Here is a 17,275-nt window from a genome sequence, read left to right on the forward strand (position 1 = left end):
AGACAAATTGAGGATAAACAGACTATCAAGCCACTAAAAACGAAGAAATAATGATTAAGCTGTTAATGGAACAAGAATAATGACATAAAAGTTCATAGGGCGATAGGATCAACGAAATGGACTATGATATGTCTGTGCGGAGACTTTGAAATGAAAGCTCTCAGTTTCTGGTTGAATAGTTGTCAGGCAAGGAAACCAGAACAGTTCAGTAAATTTCCCAATATAAAATAGAGGGATAATTACATACATAGCACTTGTAACATTGCTATTTACAAAATTAATACCCATGTATTTTTTTTTTTTTTTTTGAACCGCTGATCCTATGCATTTGGGTGTGCCAACATCAAAACATTGAGAATTTGAGAGACTATTTGGCAAAAGATGCAATTTAAGTTATTAGGATTTAGTAAATCCCATAAATTCAGATTTACTAAATCCTGAATGGGTTAAAGTCGGCAGTCTGTGTGACAATGAATTTACTAAATTTTGTAAATTCGATTGAAATGTTTGGAAAATTAAGCAAGGATTTAGAAAATAGGTATGGCCGGTGAAGACAATCGGAAGCTCACAAACTTAAATCTCAAGCCCCGCAAAGTTAAATCCACTAACTTATATAGGATTTAGGATTTATGGGATTTACAACATTGCGCGGAATCCTGATTTACAGAATCTCAGGATTTATTTTGCGCAAAATGACTGTCTGGCAGGATTTGGCTTAAATCCTGCATCAAACGGGACTAAATCCGTTGCCAAACAGCTCCTGAGAGAAATGAAAATGTAGCTGGGGGTTTTGTTATAAAGTTTGATGGTTAGTTTTGTAAATAGCAATTTCTCGAGTGCTATGCATGTAATCATCACTGCCCCTGTGGATTCTATCACAAGAAAAGCATGCTTGAGAATGATTTAGATAGTAATTCCAACGTAAACAAAGAAAATTAAGTCCGCACACAATCATTGCTACCAAGAAGCGGATTAAACTACAGTCAAGGAAAAATAGACAGGAGTTTGAGACAATTAGAATTATGCAAATTATCACCGGATGGAGGCTAAGGAAACCAGAACAGTTCAGTAAATTTCCCAATATAAAATAGAGGGATAATTACATACATAGCACTTGTAACATTGCTATTTACAAAATTAATACCCATGTTTTTTTTTTTTTTTTTTTTGAACCGCTGATCCTATGCATTTGGGTGTGCCAACATCAAAACATTGAGAATTTGAGAGACTATTTGGCAAAAGATGCAATTTAAGTTATTAGGATTTAGTAAATCCCATAAATTCAGATTTACTAAATCCTGAATGGGTTAAAGTCGGCAGTCTGTGTGACAATGAATTTACTAAATTTTGTAAATTCGATTGAAATGTTTGGAAAATTAAGCAAGGATTTAGAAAATAGGTATGGCCGGTGAAGACAATCGGAAGCTCGCAAACTTAAATCTCAAGCCCCGCAAAGTTAAATCCACTAACTTATATAGGATTTAGGATTTATGGGATTTACAACATTGCGCGGAATCCTGATTTACAGAATCTCAGGATTTATTTTGCGCAAAATGACTGTCTGGCAGGATTTGGCTTAAATCCTGCATCAAACGGGACTAAATCCGTTGCCAAACAGCTCCTGAGAGAAATGAAAATGTAGCTGGGGGTTTTGTTATAAAGTTTGATGGTTAGTTTTGTAAATAGCAATTTCTCGAGTGCTATGCATGTAATCATCACTGCCCCTGTGGATTCTATCACAAGAAAAGCATGCTTGAGAATGATTTAGATAGTAATTCCAACGTAAACAAAGAAAATTAAGTCCGCACACAATCATTGCTACCAAGAAGCGGATTAAACTACAGTCAAGGAAAAATAGACAGGAGTTTGAGACAATTAGAATTATGCAAATTATCACCGGATGGAGGCTCACAGAAATTGACAAATAACTTGCCGAGTGAAGGAATGAAGCAAACATTCATAGAATGAGAAATCCAACAGCAAAAACAGAAACCCACCGATGAGGAGCATTCGAAGAGCAATAATGAGAAGCGGCTTTAAATGAATCCGTGACAATGCAGAAGATGATGAAATGATCACATCAAATGGTTACGAACATGAAAACGGTTACAAATACGAAACAGTGTCAAGCACAAGCAAGGATTATATGGTCAAAGTATGTCTGCGTTAGTTACAAATATGTAAAAGTTTAATAATTCATAAATGACGGTGACGTTCCCATTAAGGGGGTGACAATCATGTAATTTACTATACGCTTTCTGTGACTTATAAATAGGAGGGTTATTTTCACAAAAAGGGACTATTGGATAAATTCCAAGAGATTTAATATTACTTGAGTCTTATTTTTCCCCTACTCTCTTTTCTTTCATCCGACCAACAGTCTATTCCTTTAGCGTGATTCATAGAATATTTAAGATTCAACACTCTAAAAGATACGGTGAGCGTGAAATTAGGACTTCAACAGAAGAGAAGCACGTTGGGGAGAGGGAACACAACAATGAGAAACTTCCAACGTGGAATTCGTCTAAGAATTGATGCAGCAACAAATTCAAGGACTTCAAGACCGTGTGGCGGATCAAATTGCGGAATTGACCTGCATAGTGTCTGAGGGGAGAGCACAGCCTCTCCCACAACCTAGTCCACAAACACTTGAGCCTCATGGTCACCAAACGAATCAAGCAGCCAAACGAGTGGAGGAGTCCCAGTGTCTGGGTAGTGTCAGATCCATAATAAAAAGCAAACTGCAAGCGGGACATAAATTAGTCGTCGGTTGGAGAATGAGTTCTCCTGGCATATCATTGAAGGTGAACTACCGAAAAAGTTCAAGGTTCAAAGGTTGGAGCAATCCAACCGATCATATTTGCATCTTTTGAGTCAGCAATCTGCCTTCACAGAATTTCTGACACATCAAAATTATGATTGTTCTGCATCACCTTGAGAGATTCAACTCTCAGGTGGTTTAATAGACTCTCAGTTGGAATTATAAATTCCTTCAATGGTTTTAAGAAGTGGTTTACGATGTAGTTCGCTAGCACCCATAAACTTTATAAGGATACAAAATCCTTAGGGTACGTAAAGTAGGGACCGAACAAGAGCCTGCTGAGCAGAAACTTACAGCGAAGTAAGTTGATTCCTCATGCAAGAGTACGTGTCAAGTAATAATGCAGTTAAAGAGTACCATATATCGATCCCACATCCCACGAAAAAAGAGCTAACCCCCTTCCTAATTTTTTTTTATGATTAGCCATAAAATCCTCCAAATTTAAAAATTTAAATAATCTAAAAACTAAAATTAAAATATAAATAATAAAATAAAAATTCAAATATTTCTTATTGATATAGCTCTTGTTATGAGCATTGAATGGGCTCTTAATTGGGTACATTCTTGGGCTCTTGTAAGTGGGCATTTGGCTTCATTTAGTAGATGTGTTACATGTCCTACCAAGTAAAAGGATAGATGGATCATCCAACTATAAAGCCAAATTACCCCACAAAAGACTCAATATTCCATCTTAGTTGGGACTGGCTCTAATACCCTATGGATATGCTTAGTCAGTTAAGTTAGAAAGAAATTGTACATCTTTTATGACATATAACATTAATATAATCATGTAAGATATTCTAGACACGGGGGAACTATTAATATACAAGGAGATAAAGCCATGTAGTTATCATCATATTATTTCTGGCTCAAAGGTCATGCAAAAAAGTAAAACAAAAAAATGTTGATTTAAAAATCTTGAAGACTTTAACACTAAATTTTATTAAGATAAATATTTTAAGATTAAACTTTTATAGAACAAAGTTTACCTAAAAGAGTTTATGGGATCCAGACAAAACCATAAGCATAAAAAAGAGTGAGGACATGTAAGCGGAGAAATAAATACTCAATATAAAAGAATAAAAGACTATGTGCTGCGAGACATGCTACATCTACAAAAAAAGAAAAATGGAAGTTAGGCTCCACTTTTACAAATCTAATCCTAAAACTACATAATAAATGTACAATATAAAATTAAGGTGTGAGCCACGAGCAAACAACTCTTAGTCCTCTCTACACAGTCCTTCAAGCTTCAAGACTCATGATCATACCTTATTTTCAATACAATTTCTCCTAAGGGACTCTAAAAGTGCATAGGAAAAAGTCTAAAAAAGACTCATTCTATAAAATAAAGGTTAGTATAGGTTATCTCATGCAATGTATAAAAGATCGTATTTAGTGGGAGAAAAACTAAACAACTCCTACATAAATTATGTTAATTTTTAAATCGTTATGCTCCTTCTTATTAGATATGAAAACTTATACAAAAAACCCACCCTAAAATTCTAATGCAAAAGACTCTAACTTATTAACCATACAAAACAACACACAAGGTGTACAATAGCTAATACATACCAAAGAATAATAACCATGTATGAAATTTTCTAACTACACCCTAACCCTATTATTGACCTCAATTTCCAATGAACCCTTTCCCAGGCTTGTATTTAGTTGAATCTCACTTAAGCTAACTCTTGAGCTAAAATCTAATCTAACAAAACTAAAATCTAACTAAATTAAAAGTAAAACCAACGAAATCAAAATAGAACTGAATATAAACAACATTAACCAGATCCTAAAATTGACCTAAAAGTGACCTAAACCAACAAACACCCTGAACTTATTCTTTTCTCTCTAAATTATTGTAACGTTTGAAAATTAATTCTGAAATTTACATGAGGTTTATTATTATATATGAAGATCTTGAAAACAAGTTTGAAGATCGTATGATACAATTTTTACATAAATTTTTTTCAGTTCAATTTCTCATATATGAATTGCCATCTTAAAATTATTATTTTCTTCACAAACCAATCCTGTGATTAGAATTATATTATGTAAGTTGAATAATATTTATAATCACATATGAAGAGCGTGCAAACTATTTTGAAGGTCACCGGACACCATTTTTACATAAAAGTTTGTACTTAAGTTTTCATGCATAAAAAATAGTCCCACAAAAAAATTTTAAAAGAATCATTATTTTTTTAAAAAAGACTTTGTCATTGCATCTGAATTGTTGAAATCTTTCAAATGAAACCCTGTACACTTAAATTCAAATCTGTTTGGGGGCCTGTTCAGCCGAAGTAATTTTAGCAATATTTTCAATAATAAAAAGAATAATTGTAATAATCAAACCACAATGAATTCAAAATGAAGCCAAACTTCAACCAACCTAAAAATGAGCTTAAAATACTTAATTTAATATACTAAAACCAACCCAAACCTCCAATTTAAAATTGACCAAAATTTTCTCTCTCATAGGGTAGGGCCCATATTTTAACTTGAAATATCATGAGATGGGATCCACTTTGATTAAATTTCTAGTTTATTTAATCGAGCCTCACCCTCAATTCCATTGTTCATCCTTTGGGATAGATACAGGCATTTAAACTATAAAAATTATGGGGTCAGTTTGACTTCATTTTAAAAAAAATACGTCCTTCCGACGTGGGCAACGGATTTTCAATTCCGATGACCGACAGCTTCTTACGGGCAAACCCCACACAAAAAAAAGTGCCGACACAACCTTTTTGAAATTCAAAATTTCCTCCCATTTCTAAAAATTTATCTCTAAAACTTCCCGAAACAACTCCCTCCCTTTCTTCCCTCTAATTCACCACAGAAACTCACCTCATGCAAAAAACCAACACATGCTCTAAACCTTGTATGTATGTATATGAAACAGAGGGATTTGGGAGCTTGCTACCAAGATTCTTTTCCTCTCCAATTTTTAGGGTTTGAATATGGTTTCTTTGTAATGATTACCTCAGATTTCCTTGTTAAACTTCATCATTTTAATCTTTGTCGTTGGTGATATGATTTTTTTTTTGTGGCTTCTACGCGAGTACTGTTACATTGATCGTTTTGTTGGTTTATTGATGCCTTTAGTTTTGAATTTGGTTAGAGTTTGTTTTTAACAATGTCTAATCCCTTCTTTGTTGATGTTTTAGAAGGATACAAATCTAATATGTTGCACTTTGATTTTTACTCAATCATTTCATTCGGAATTTATGGGCAACTTGGATTCTAATTTTTTGAAGAAAGTTAACAGGAAGATACTCAACATTTGATTGAACCTATAAAAATTATTTTATTTGGAAAATTTACATATGATCATCCAAATATGGAATTAATCTAGAAATTCTTTGGAGATTTGAAACTACTTGGTGAGTGGCAAGTTGGATGGGAGACACAATATCATTAAGCTTGGGAGTGAGGAGGATTATGCTAAGCTTTTTTTGTAGTAAATTATGGTTCATTGATAATATGAAAATGAAAGCTCTTAAGTAAACACCTAATTTAGATCCAACCACTAAAATACCAATAATCCAAATTTGGATCACATTCCTGAGTCTAAGTCTTCATTATTTCAATCAACAAGTTCTGTATTCATTAGAAGCTATATTTGACCAACCTTTGAAAGTAAACTTGGCCACTTTAAGTCTGGGTCTTCATGTGTTAGATTCATGGTGGAAAAAAATATCATCTTCCTTCAATTGATGAAGTTTAAATGGCCACTCTTAATACTGGCTACTGGAAAAAAGTAGAAGTTGAATATAAACCAAAGTATTGCTCCAAATATAAATTATTTGGACATAATTTTGATGGTTGTTTCATTACATACCCTTAGTTAAGACCAAACAAGTATAAGCCTAGAAATAATCAACAAATACCAAACAAGGATCAAATAATGGTTACTCAAGGAGAAATACTTGATAAACAATATCCACCTAACCAATTCTCTCTCAACAATAATCCTGAGATGCTCTCTAATAAAAATAATGGAGAACTGAAGTACTTTCATGTTATTAATGAGATACGACATCCTAATCAAGAGGTTGAATTAGATCAACTAGTGGACACTTGTATTCAACCTGGTATCTTGATAGAACAACTACATACCTAGGAAGAACAGGTAAATTCACTGCCTTTAATCACTATGGAGGAATTATAATCTATTAAAGAAGCTTTAAAAGGGTAATGACAAGTGCAAACTCAAATAAACATAAAGGAAAGGAACATAAGGAACTTAATTATATTGACCCAAATGTTGTGCTAAATTATGAAGGCAAATCCTTAGTTGGAATACTTATAAATATTGATAAATGGACTCCTCTTAGAGTAACTAGAGAGAGTAAATCAATTAACTTCCTAATTTAGAATGAGACATTTCTAAGCTTGAGGCCTCTAATAGATTATTGATTCTTTTCTGGATTCACAAACTTAGATGTTTTGGATTTTGGAACCTATGATTATTGAGAACAACATTCAAAAGACCATTAAGAAGTTGAGGAAGTTAAACTATGCATATAATTGTAACTTTGAAATCTAGTTTCTTTTGAAAATGGCGGTGGTTGTCAAAATCTTATATTGTAATCAATAATTTCTTCAAATTATTGCAATTTGAAGGTTTATAATCTTTGGAAGGAGGATGGGCAGGACTATCCCAAACAACTTAATCTTTGAGAAATGAATGGAGGAATCACATTGCTGACATTCCTTTATAGGGAAAAGGAAGATTACAGGAGAATAAAAGCTGTTGTGCTTATTTCTTTTTGTAAAGTGATAGTTGGTTCCCCTTTTGCTAACCATTTTCATATTGGTTTTGATGTCATATGGAATACTAGGTTAAAATCAACATAATCCCCTTTCACATGGAGGCTACAATTCAAATTTCTTCACATGAATGACATTTTGAAGCTCAACGGTCTTTATGTTCCTTCTGCTTGCCTTCTGGGTAGATAGAAGGAGGAATCTCTCACTCACCTTTTCTACTCTTGCAGGATTTCCTATTTTTTTTGGACTAATGTGACCAACTTATTTAACCCCTCTATTCCTAGAGAAGGTTATCATTTTTTTTATCACTGTTTGGAGAGATGGAGGTGGAAGCAATCTAATGCTCATCTAACAAGTATAGTCCATTGTATAATTTGTTGGTTTATCTGGATGGAGACGAACTCTAAAAAGCATAATCAACTCTGTCATCATGAGGTAAGAATTGTGTTTAATATTAAAGCTTTCATACATAAGGTCTGGACTTTCAATAATATAAAGATAAAACATTCTCAAGGATTGGATTTTTTATTGTCTATATTCCAAATTCAACAAATGCCTAATCTTCGTAATTTTGTTCAATTGGTTAGATGGATCAAACAGGTGTTCCCTTAGTTCAAAGTTGACATTGATGGAAGTCTTAGGCCTCACAGAACAGGTTTGGGTGGTATATTTATAGGCCAATCAAAGGAATGTATCTTATTTTTTATGCACCATGTAAGCCTATCTCTGCGCCTTATTCAGAACTAGCTGCCGTCCTTTGCTATTGTCAATTTGCCAGTGAGTTAAGACTTAGCTACTTGCAAATTGAGATTGACTTGATGTTAATCTTCAAAATTTGTGATGGTGCAATTTTTTGTTTCTTGTTTAATCTCCTACTTTGGAATAAGATTTCATTGATTTTGCCTCTTTAATATTTCTTGGTCATTTACATTAAGGGAGGCCAACAAACCAGCTAGTTATCTTGCTAAGAGCGCTGCTACTTCGGATTCACTTACCGTGGGTTGTTGTCTACTCGTGGGGCTTGCTAGATCTTTTGGATTTTCTTTCGTTAGAGCTCAGTTTTAGTGAGCACTTCTTTTTGTAAATTTTGATTGATCATATATAGACCATTTTTTTACTTTTAATATATATATATATATAGACACACACACATTGAGTTTCACTGAAAGAGAAAAAAAGATTATACATTAAAAAAAGCTATACATTAGAACCACAAACGCTACAAAAAGGAACTTCCACGCAACTTATTTACAACGGTATATAACATCATTTTCTATTTTATGGCCCCTGTTTTATTGCCGCATTTAGGCCTCATACATATCACCCACCTCAGATGATGACAGGGAAATGAGAGGCTCAGCACTGAATCTTCCACCTCAAACGAAGAAAATCTTATTCATAAGACAAAAACTCCAACCACTGAGAGCAACCACCGCCAGTCATCAGCTGATCCGAAGGCCAACCATTACCATGGAAATAGGACTGTTTTTGTTCAGTATTGTCTTCCGAAACCAAAACCCTGCCTCCCCCTACTTCCTTTGTTTTGTGCGGATGATGATGATGCTCTACCTCCTTTCCCACAAAAAAAGGATTCACTTTCTTCTTCAAATCGGAAATGTTCGTGTTTGATGACAAGCTCAGTATCTGCGTCTGATCCGCTTCACTTCCTGTTGCAGTAATGTCAAACTGCTTGCCACTCTCCTTTTTATCCTGCTGATTATTAGCCTCCAACATCTCCGCTAGCCTTTGCACCTGCACATCAATTAACTCCTAATTATTAAACTAAGAAGAGAAAACAGGGGATATGATCAATAACTGTCTCCCTCAACCTGCATCGACAGGACATTCTTCTGGTGGAGGAGTGTATCATAGGAAGAACGGAGAGCATCGTAGTCTGCGCTGAGGGCTGCATAAGCGCGCTCCAGCTGCTTGGATTTCCATCGAGCGCGTTTGTTCTGGAACCATATCGCCACTTGCCGGGGCTCTAACCCAAGTTCCTTGGCAAGCTGCTGTTTTTTCCTCGGCTCCAGCTTCGCCTGCTCCTCAAACATCACCTCCAGCGACTTCACCTGCGCCTCACTGAACCTCCTCTTCTTCTCCCCTGTCACCGCAGCAGCAGAACCAGCATCGTTCTCATACCCGCTACTGCTGCTGTTGCTGCTGCTCAGCATCATCATATCGATCAAATTCCCCGCCGCATTCTGCAAATCCCTCATACTGGAAGGAAAAGTGATGGGAGTTGTAGAAAAAAAGCTTTGCCAGGGAGAAGGGAGAGGGGAGTAGGCCAATGGAGAGATGGCGGGCTGGAGGTGGCGTGAAGGACTTGGCCGCCTTGGATTGCTAGCTGTCTTTCAGATTGATTCCACGTACCTGTTGCTTCAGACTTTGTTCCACATCGATCTTCCTGTGTCATTTTCTTCTTAGGGGCCCGCATTGCTCTCCCATTTTTGTTGGCGCCTCATGATTGCGATTATGAGCAATTTTTTTAGCTAAAAAAATGTGTTTGTATTCGGCTCATTAACTTAGCGAGTTGAATACGAGCTATTCACGAATAAAAAGTCATTTTCACAGCCCTAATCACGCAGCCAAAAAATGTTAAGAGTTGTGACAAGACTTAAAATATCATTTGAATCTAATTTAATAATTTTTATTCTATGTTCTTACTTAATACTTTTAATTGATTATAAATATTTGTATCCTTGTACTCAATTAATTTTTTTTAAAAATATTACTCATATTAGTAGTATTTCGAGTCAAAACGAACTGAACACAAACGAACAAATATTTGTTCGTGTTGTTCTTTTTTGACTCGTTAACTTTACTACGAACGATAACGAGCCGAACGAGCTTCTTAACAAGCCGAACACGAGCTGTTCGCGAACAACGAGCCGTTTTAACAGCCCTACTATGAGATAATTATTCATAAGTAATAATATAATATATTATTTATCATTAATATAATACTAATAAATTTGTATTTTGTTGATTGATATAATGAAGTTTAGGGAAATTATGTTGCGTTAAATAGTAGTGATTTCGCTTTAAGATGTGGGCCGACAACAGGAGGAGGTGGCGGGTGATGGAGGTGGCATTGGTCTTGTGTGAAGACAGGTGGAAGTTTAACGCAAGATGCGTGGGAGGGTGGGATACGCTGCGGGGTTCGGGGTCGACGTCGAGCCGAACAGGCCTAGCGCGGCGGGTCAGGGGCGTGGGCCTGCATTCTCATTTCTCGCTCATGTTTCATTCTTCATGTTTATCTTGTTTTTTCGATTTATTGAGTCCATAATACACTCGCCTGACACGTCTCAAAGTCCGACACATCCATAATTTGTCTGATTTTAATAATATTAAAATAAAAAAAAAATTGACCATAAAATTAATGAATAATTTTTTTTTTATTTTTATGAAAACATGGTTTTTTTAATAAGTAAAAAAAATATTTTTTTGCTAAATCATGATTTGCACATGAAATACACCTAAGAAATAAAGCATAAGAAGAGGGAGAGAGAGAGAGAGGTGAAAAATAATGACATAATATATCGTATCAATTGTTTCTTAGTCATAAAATGATCACACTATTTATGGTGAGAGCGTGCACAATATGATGATATTATATTTTTTGTACTTACTTTAGTATTTTTTTGTATTTTCTCCAATTGTTCTTTTGCTCGGTTGTTTTAGTTTAATTGGCTTTGAGTTGGCAAAATCAGCTTGGTAGCTTGAGATCTGCTGAGTTGGTTGCCCTTGGTTGATATGGGTCGGACGGTTGATATGATCTGGTTGATGATCATTGACTTCTGATGGGAGTCTTAGGGTGTCCCTAAGATAGCTGAAGATACTAGAGAACTGAGTATTCTCTTGAATTGTCTTTCTTATGATAATTGACTTGAATACTCTTTTGCTTTCTTTTTGATTGAGTGACTCATTCTGGTGTCCTCTACTCGACTTTCGTCTATCTTGTGGTTCGGTCGGCTTTGGCTTCGTTGGCTTGGCTCGGACAGTATCACCTGATTGGATAAGTGTCATGGTCTTTTGTCAGTGGGTTATCTTTCTTTGTAATCTTTTCATCTGGACGATTAAATCTTCTCAAGACCAGTGCTGACACTTTTTTATGTGCATACTTTAGCTTCTTGATTATCTTATTTCTTGAATTCGACGATGCAATAAGAATAAGAGAATTTAATGTAAAAATTAGATCGCATTTATTCTTAATCAATGATTCAATAATGAACTTCTCTTATTTATGCACCTTTGATGCTTATAAATAAAACGTGAAAAGATTCTTTTCATTCCATATTTGCTTTGCATCCATTCCTATATGAATTGGTTGGCTTTTGAGTGTAACAATGGAAAATAAGCCAAATCCCTAAGTCAATATCCCAGAAAATGATTTGTTTCGTGTTGCCTTTGAGAGATTAAAGGAGCGATGCCACCCCAGAGATGGATAGAAAAAGAAAACCATCGCTAAGAAGATAAAAGCATTTGCATTGATGAGGGTCTGTTTGGCGCAGCTGTGGATTATTTATAATCTGCTGATAAGCAGATTATTGTGATAATCTGATAATCTGTAGATTATCAGAATAATCTGGCTTGCTGTTTGGGCCAGCTTATTGAAGCTAGCTTATTGGTGGTTGAATGACATAACTGCCCCTTGCTTTCATTCAGCAATAGCTTATTACATTATTAGCAATAGCTTTTGCCAAATTCAGCAATAGTTAATTCTGTAGTTAGATATTTTGCCAACCTTCAAGCTACTTATCGTGTTCTCGGGTATTTCAAATCAAACACGGAGAAGGGGATTCTCTATTAAAAAAAAAACATAGAACTCTGAAACCACAAGGCCATAATAATCAACTTCAAGTTATTGCAATTGCTCTTATGAAAATGTATTACGTGAACTAAGAAGAAGTGGTGTAGACAAAAAGTGTGGAATCTAAATTTAGAGCAACAATCAAAGAAATTAGTAAACTTTTGCTGCTAAAAAGAACTAATGATTGAATATAAATGATCTATGAGGATATATAATGGCAAAAACAATTATTATAACATGATCAAACCAAAAACATGAGGGTAAATAAACACTTCATAAGAAAAAAAAAAATATATTGATCATAGAAGATAGGAAGCGTCTTCGACAATGATAATAGAAGAGTAAGATCACCACATGACCTAAGGTAAAGAGGAAGATGCTTCGCAAATACTCTTTCACATTACTGAAAAGACGTTCCTAAAACTCTATAATCAACACCGGAGAGATTCTTTTGTGAAGGAGTATATGATCGAATTTATATTATATAAACTACTAGGACATGAAGTACCAAATGAAAATTTTTGTGAGGATCCGAGTTTTGACAATAATGGTTATATTCTATGCATGTATATTGAAATGTAGAAATGATGAAAAGGTTAGCTAATCTTCAAGTTTGCAAGGTTTGTGCTATTTCCTACCCAAAAGCTTGAACGACAATTTTCTTTTGAATCTTTATGTGCTAAGTGTTGGCCACATTCTTGCAAAGGATGCATGTGGCTATTCTAATTCTGAAATTGTGGCTTCTATTCTAATTTTCTTTTGAATCTTTATGTGCTAAGTGTTGGCCAGTCCCTGTAAAAGCTCAACAATATTTAAACTTTATAGCAGATTACATAAAAGACAATAATTTGGAAATTCAAATAGTAGCTTCTTCTCCATGTACAAAAAAATAAGAGGATTAAAAGCAAATTCAAAAAGAGGACTCAATCATTATGCAACAAAAGAGCAACAAATAAAGTGGCATTTACATACATACCACCCAATTCTGTTGTATTAACAATCTAACACCTATTTTGTTTTTGTTTTCATACCACCCAAATCCTTCAAACCACAAAAAATACAACTATTTTAACTTATAAAAATGGATATACACCCTTTAATGCTTTGTGATTTGTGATCGATTGGTGGATTGCAACCAAAGGGTTTTAACTACAGAACAACAGCAATTTTTTAACTTATAAATACAACTATTTTAACTTATAAAAATTGAATCCTACATTCTAACTACAGAACAACAGCAAATCAAAATTCCCAACCTTACAGCAGCAACAAAACAACAAATTTGATCACTCACCTCAATCTCCAGAGCAGAAACCCTTTCTGCGGTAGATCGAGGGCTGCGGAGCGGGGCGAGGTGCGGAGATCTGCGATCTGCGGGCGAGAACGACTGAACTGCGATCTGCGGGCCGAGGTGCGGTAGATCGCGGGCCGAGGTGCGGTAGATCGAGGGATGCGGAGCGGGGCGAGGTCCGAAGAGCTGCGATCTGCGGGCGACAACGAGGGCTTGCGGAGATCTGCGACGGAGATATGCGGCCTGCGGAAATTTGCGACGGGAACGAGCGAGCGTGAGGGAGATTTCGGGGAGGACGAGGGCGCAGCGTGAGGGAGATTTCGGGGAGGACGAGGGCGCAGCGTGAGGGAGATTTCGGGGAGGACGAGGGCTGGGCCGTAATAAGCCCCCGCCGAACGCCGAACGCAGGATGTCGGGAGCTTCTTCGGGACCGAATCGAATAGCGCCATTTTAACGCAGCGTTTAGCGATCGCAGGAGCGAACGCCGAAACAAACTCAGACGCGGCGTTTTGAAAACGCTGGACGCAGGTAATAAGCTGCGTCAAACGAGCTCTGAATCAAGAGGACTTGTTAGATACGTTTCTCTGCACTCGATGGAGGAACGTTAAGATGACCGGCTTGACCATCTGTTCATAGACTCAACCTTCTTTTGTGGCATAGAACCCATCCGCCCCAAAAGTGAATGAAGTCTAATAAACTTTAATAAATTTTAACAAAGTTAAAAAATTTGAAATAAAACTTAACAAACCTAAATGAATTCTAATAAACTTTAATTAACTTGAGGAATTTTGAATCTTAATAAACATAAATAACCCAAATAAACTTAAATTAATTTAAATGAACTTTAGCCCAAAACTTAATACAGCTTAAAATGTTTAAACAAAATTTAAAAATAAGTTTACAAATTTTAATGAATCTTAAATAATTTCAATAAGTAATAACAAATCTTTAAATAAACTCAAACTAAATAACTCTTAAATGAATTTTAATATTCTTTAAAAAATTTTAAAATATAATTGAAACAAACATAATAACAAAATAATCTCTAAAGACTTATATAAACTAATTTTTAACAAATACAAAACAAACTTAAACATCATTTCCATAATTTAACAACAAACTTAAACTATATCAAATTTAAATGTCAACCCAAAAGGAGCTCTAAAATGAAATTAAACTATACCAACTCGAGTTTCTTAACTTAAGTGAAATTAAATTTTATCAAGCTCATCCAATCTTCTAATTCCAACCAAATTTTTTCAAATTTGTCCATCTTTGTCTTCATTGTTTATCATCTCTCAGATATTGGCTGATGATTTGGAAAGATATAAGCCAAAACTTAATCTTGAGTATTTTCAAGAGCCAAAACTCTTGAGATTTAATTAACTATGAAGGAGCCACCTCATAAGGATACCATAACTTAGAATAAAATAAGCTTTATTTTTCACACGTAAATTAAGAGAAAAAATCATGGTTTTTTAGAACATATATCATGAAAATTTTCCTCATCCGAGTGATTAGATCTATTCCAAGGTAATATTTCCATCCCTCGGTGAAGTCTATTATTTTCTTAATACAGTGTTGGATCATTTAGATTTAAATCTCTTAAGATTTATGATGAATATAAAAAAAACTCCACTCATTTTTTAATCTTCTCTCAGCTTATATCTAGTCTCGCTAGGATATAGGAATTCCCTCCTAGTGTCACTAGATGACTAAATTAAGATTGGATAAGTTATAACTTGATCCTTACTTGAGCTAAAACTTGTGCTTTACCCTATTAAATCTTAATTTAAAATCTAACTAAATAAAATTGAAGTTAACAATACCAAAACAAAACAAAAAAATAACCAACTTCAACCAAACCTTAAAATTGACCTAAGATATAAGATTTAACTAACATGCACATCAAAATTATTATTTTCTTCTCAAATTATCAAAGAGCTTGAAACTTCATCTTAGAACTTGTATGATTTTTATTATCACATATAAGGACAATGCAAACAAGTTCAACTATTATATGATGTAATTCTTACATACAACGTCTCATTTTCAAATTTTCATGCATGAATAATATTCCTTACACCCTGAAATTAGTTTAGTTTCATCTCCACAGAACAATTTAGTGATCAAAATTTCATTATGTGGTAGCATGATATTGAAAATAATATATCATGAAATAAGTTTGATGTTGATTGGATATAACTTTTAACTAAAATTTTGCATTTTTTTTTATACATGAAAAATAGTCCTATATAAAAATATTACAACGAACTATTATTTTTAAATATAGAGTGATGAGTGCATCTGAATTGTAGAAATCTTTCAAAAAGATCTCTCATTACCCAAATTGGTCTCTATTTTGGAGCCTTTTAGGCCAATGATAATTTGGGCAATAGTTTCAATAAAAAAAGAATAATCCTAATAATTCACTCAAAATAAGCTCAAATTAAAACCAAACTTTAAATAAAATAAATATGAGATAACAATGCTTAATTTAATCAATTATAACCCACTAAAACTTTAATTCAAAATTCACCAAATTATCTCTCTTATATGATGGTGGCCATATTGATCCGAAATATATTAAGAAAAGGCTCACTACAACCAAACTCAATTGCACCATCGAATTTATTGTTTTTTTCACTACCAAATGAGCCAAGGTCAAAATTTTAGCCGTAACCACCAAAATCACTTGTAACCTCCTTAGCATTTCAAATTAAAAATTTCTTAAGCTTATGACCACCTCTTCCAAAACCAATTGCACCATTAGATTCCTTGATTTTTTTCTCTTTCAATGAGCAAGGGTGTATTTTTGGGCTCCGACCACCATAACCACCCTAAAAATTTGAATTTTTCTTCCCTTTCATTCAATTTCTTAAAGGATTCCCTCCAAACCAATGTCTTCCTAAACCCCCATCCTTTGCAAAATCATTATACTCCCTCTCATCCACTCCCATACGCACAACCTCCCTCCTTCCCCTCCTCTCAATAGCAAAAATTTCCCTTCTCTTCCCTCTTTTTCTTCTCCCATGTATAAAATCCTCTCTCTTTCATTCCTCCATATAAGGTAGAGACTCTCATCAAGGAAGACAAGGAGAATTCATCATCCAAGCAAGGACAACTAAGGAAATCCTTAAAAAAAGGTAAAAACTACTCTCTTTCCTACTCCAAAGTTTTATGTGGATTAACTTGTGAAATTGTGGTGAGTTTCCTTTTTTTCCTCTCATCTCTCCCATGAATTCTCTTTTACTCACTCCTCCTTTCCGTCATAGCCAAGCCCCTCTTTCCTTATCCCTTTTATCTCTTCCACGTCTTAGCCATCCTACACAATAACAATTTCTCACTCGCTTCTTCTTATCTTCAATAAAGTTGAACCCCACTCACTTATTTTTGCCTTCATTACACCCAAACTGTACCATAATTACCCACTCACTTATTGTTGCCTTCAACATACCTAAACCCTACCATATTCTCCCACTCATTTTTTCTTTCCTTTACCATATTTGAACTCTATTAAATTCTCTCTCTCTCTCTCTCTCTCTCTCTCTCTCTCTCTCTCTCTCGCTCGCTC

At 34.7% G+C, this 17,275-nt stretch overlaps 2 protein-coding genes across 2 annotated transcripts in view; both read right to left on the bottom strand.

The window, feature by feature from the left end:
• The window catches only part of LOC110018739 (E3 ubiquitin-protein ligase UPL2-like), a 67,519-nt gene that overhangs the window by 39,388 nt on the left and 10,856 nt on the right, over positions 1-17,275 (bottom strand). The window lies entirely within an intron of this gene.
• On the bottom strand, positions 8,825-10,057 carry LOC110018740 (homeobox-leucine zipper protein HOX6). The gene is made up of 2 exons (XM_020716154.1): positions 9,430-10,057; positions 8,825-9,352 (listed from the first exon to the last, which is right to left on the bottom strand). The coding sequence occupies exons 1-2, from the start codon at positions 9,814-9,816 to the stop codon at positions 8,993-8,995; spliced, it is 747 nt and encodes a 248-aa protein (XP_020571813.1). The 5' UTR covers positions 9,817-10,057; the 3' UTR covers positions 8,825-8,992.

This window comes from Phalaenopsis equestris, unplaced genomic scaffold (genome assembly GCF_001263595.1).
Source record: "Phalaenopsis equestris unplaced genomic scaffold, ASM126359v1 Scaffold000036, whole genome shotgun sequence".
Taxonomy (NCBI): domain Eukaryota; kingdom Viridiplantae; phylum Streptophyta; class Magnoliopsida; order Asparagales; family Orchidaceae; genus Phalaenopsis; species Phalaenopsis equestris.

Excerpts from the sequence above, each read along its gene's own strand:
- LOC110018740 (XM_020716154.1), bottom strand. The coding sequence starts at position 9,816 with ATGAGGGATTTGCAGAATGCGGCGGGGAATTTGATCGATATGATGATG. Across the intron at positions 9,353-9,429 it reads AGAATGTCCTGTCGATGCAG|GTGCAAAGGCTAGCGGAGAT; the intron begins GTTGAGGGAGAC and ends ATTGATGTGCAG.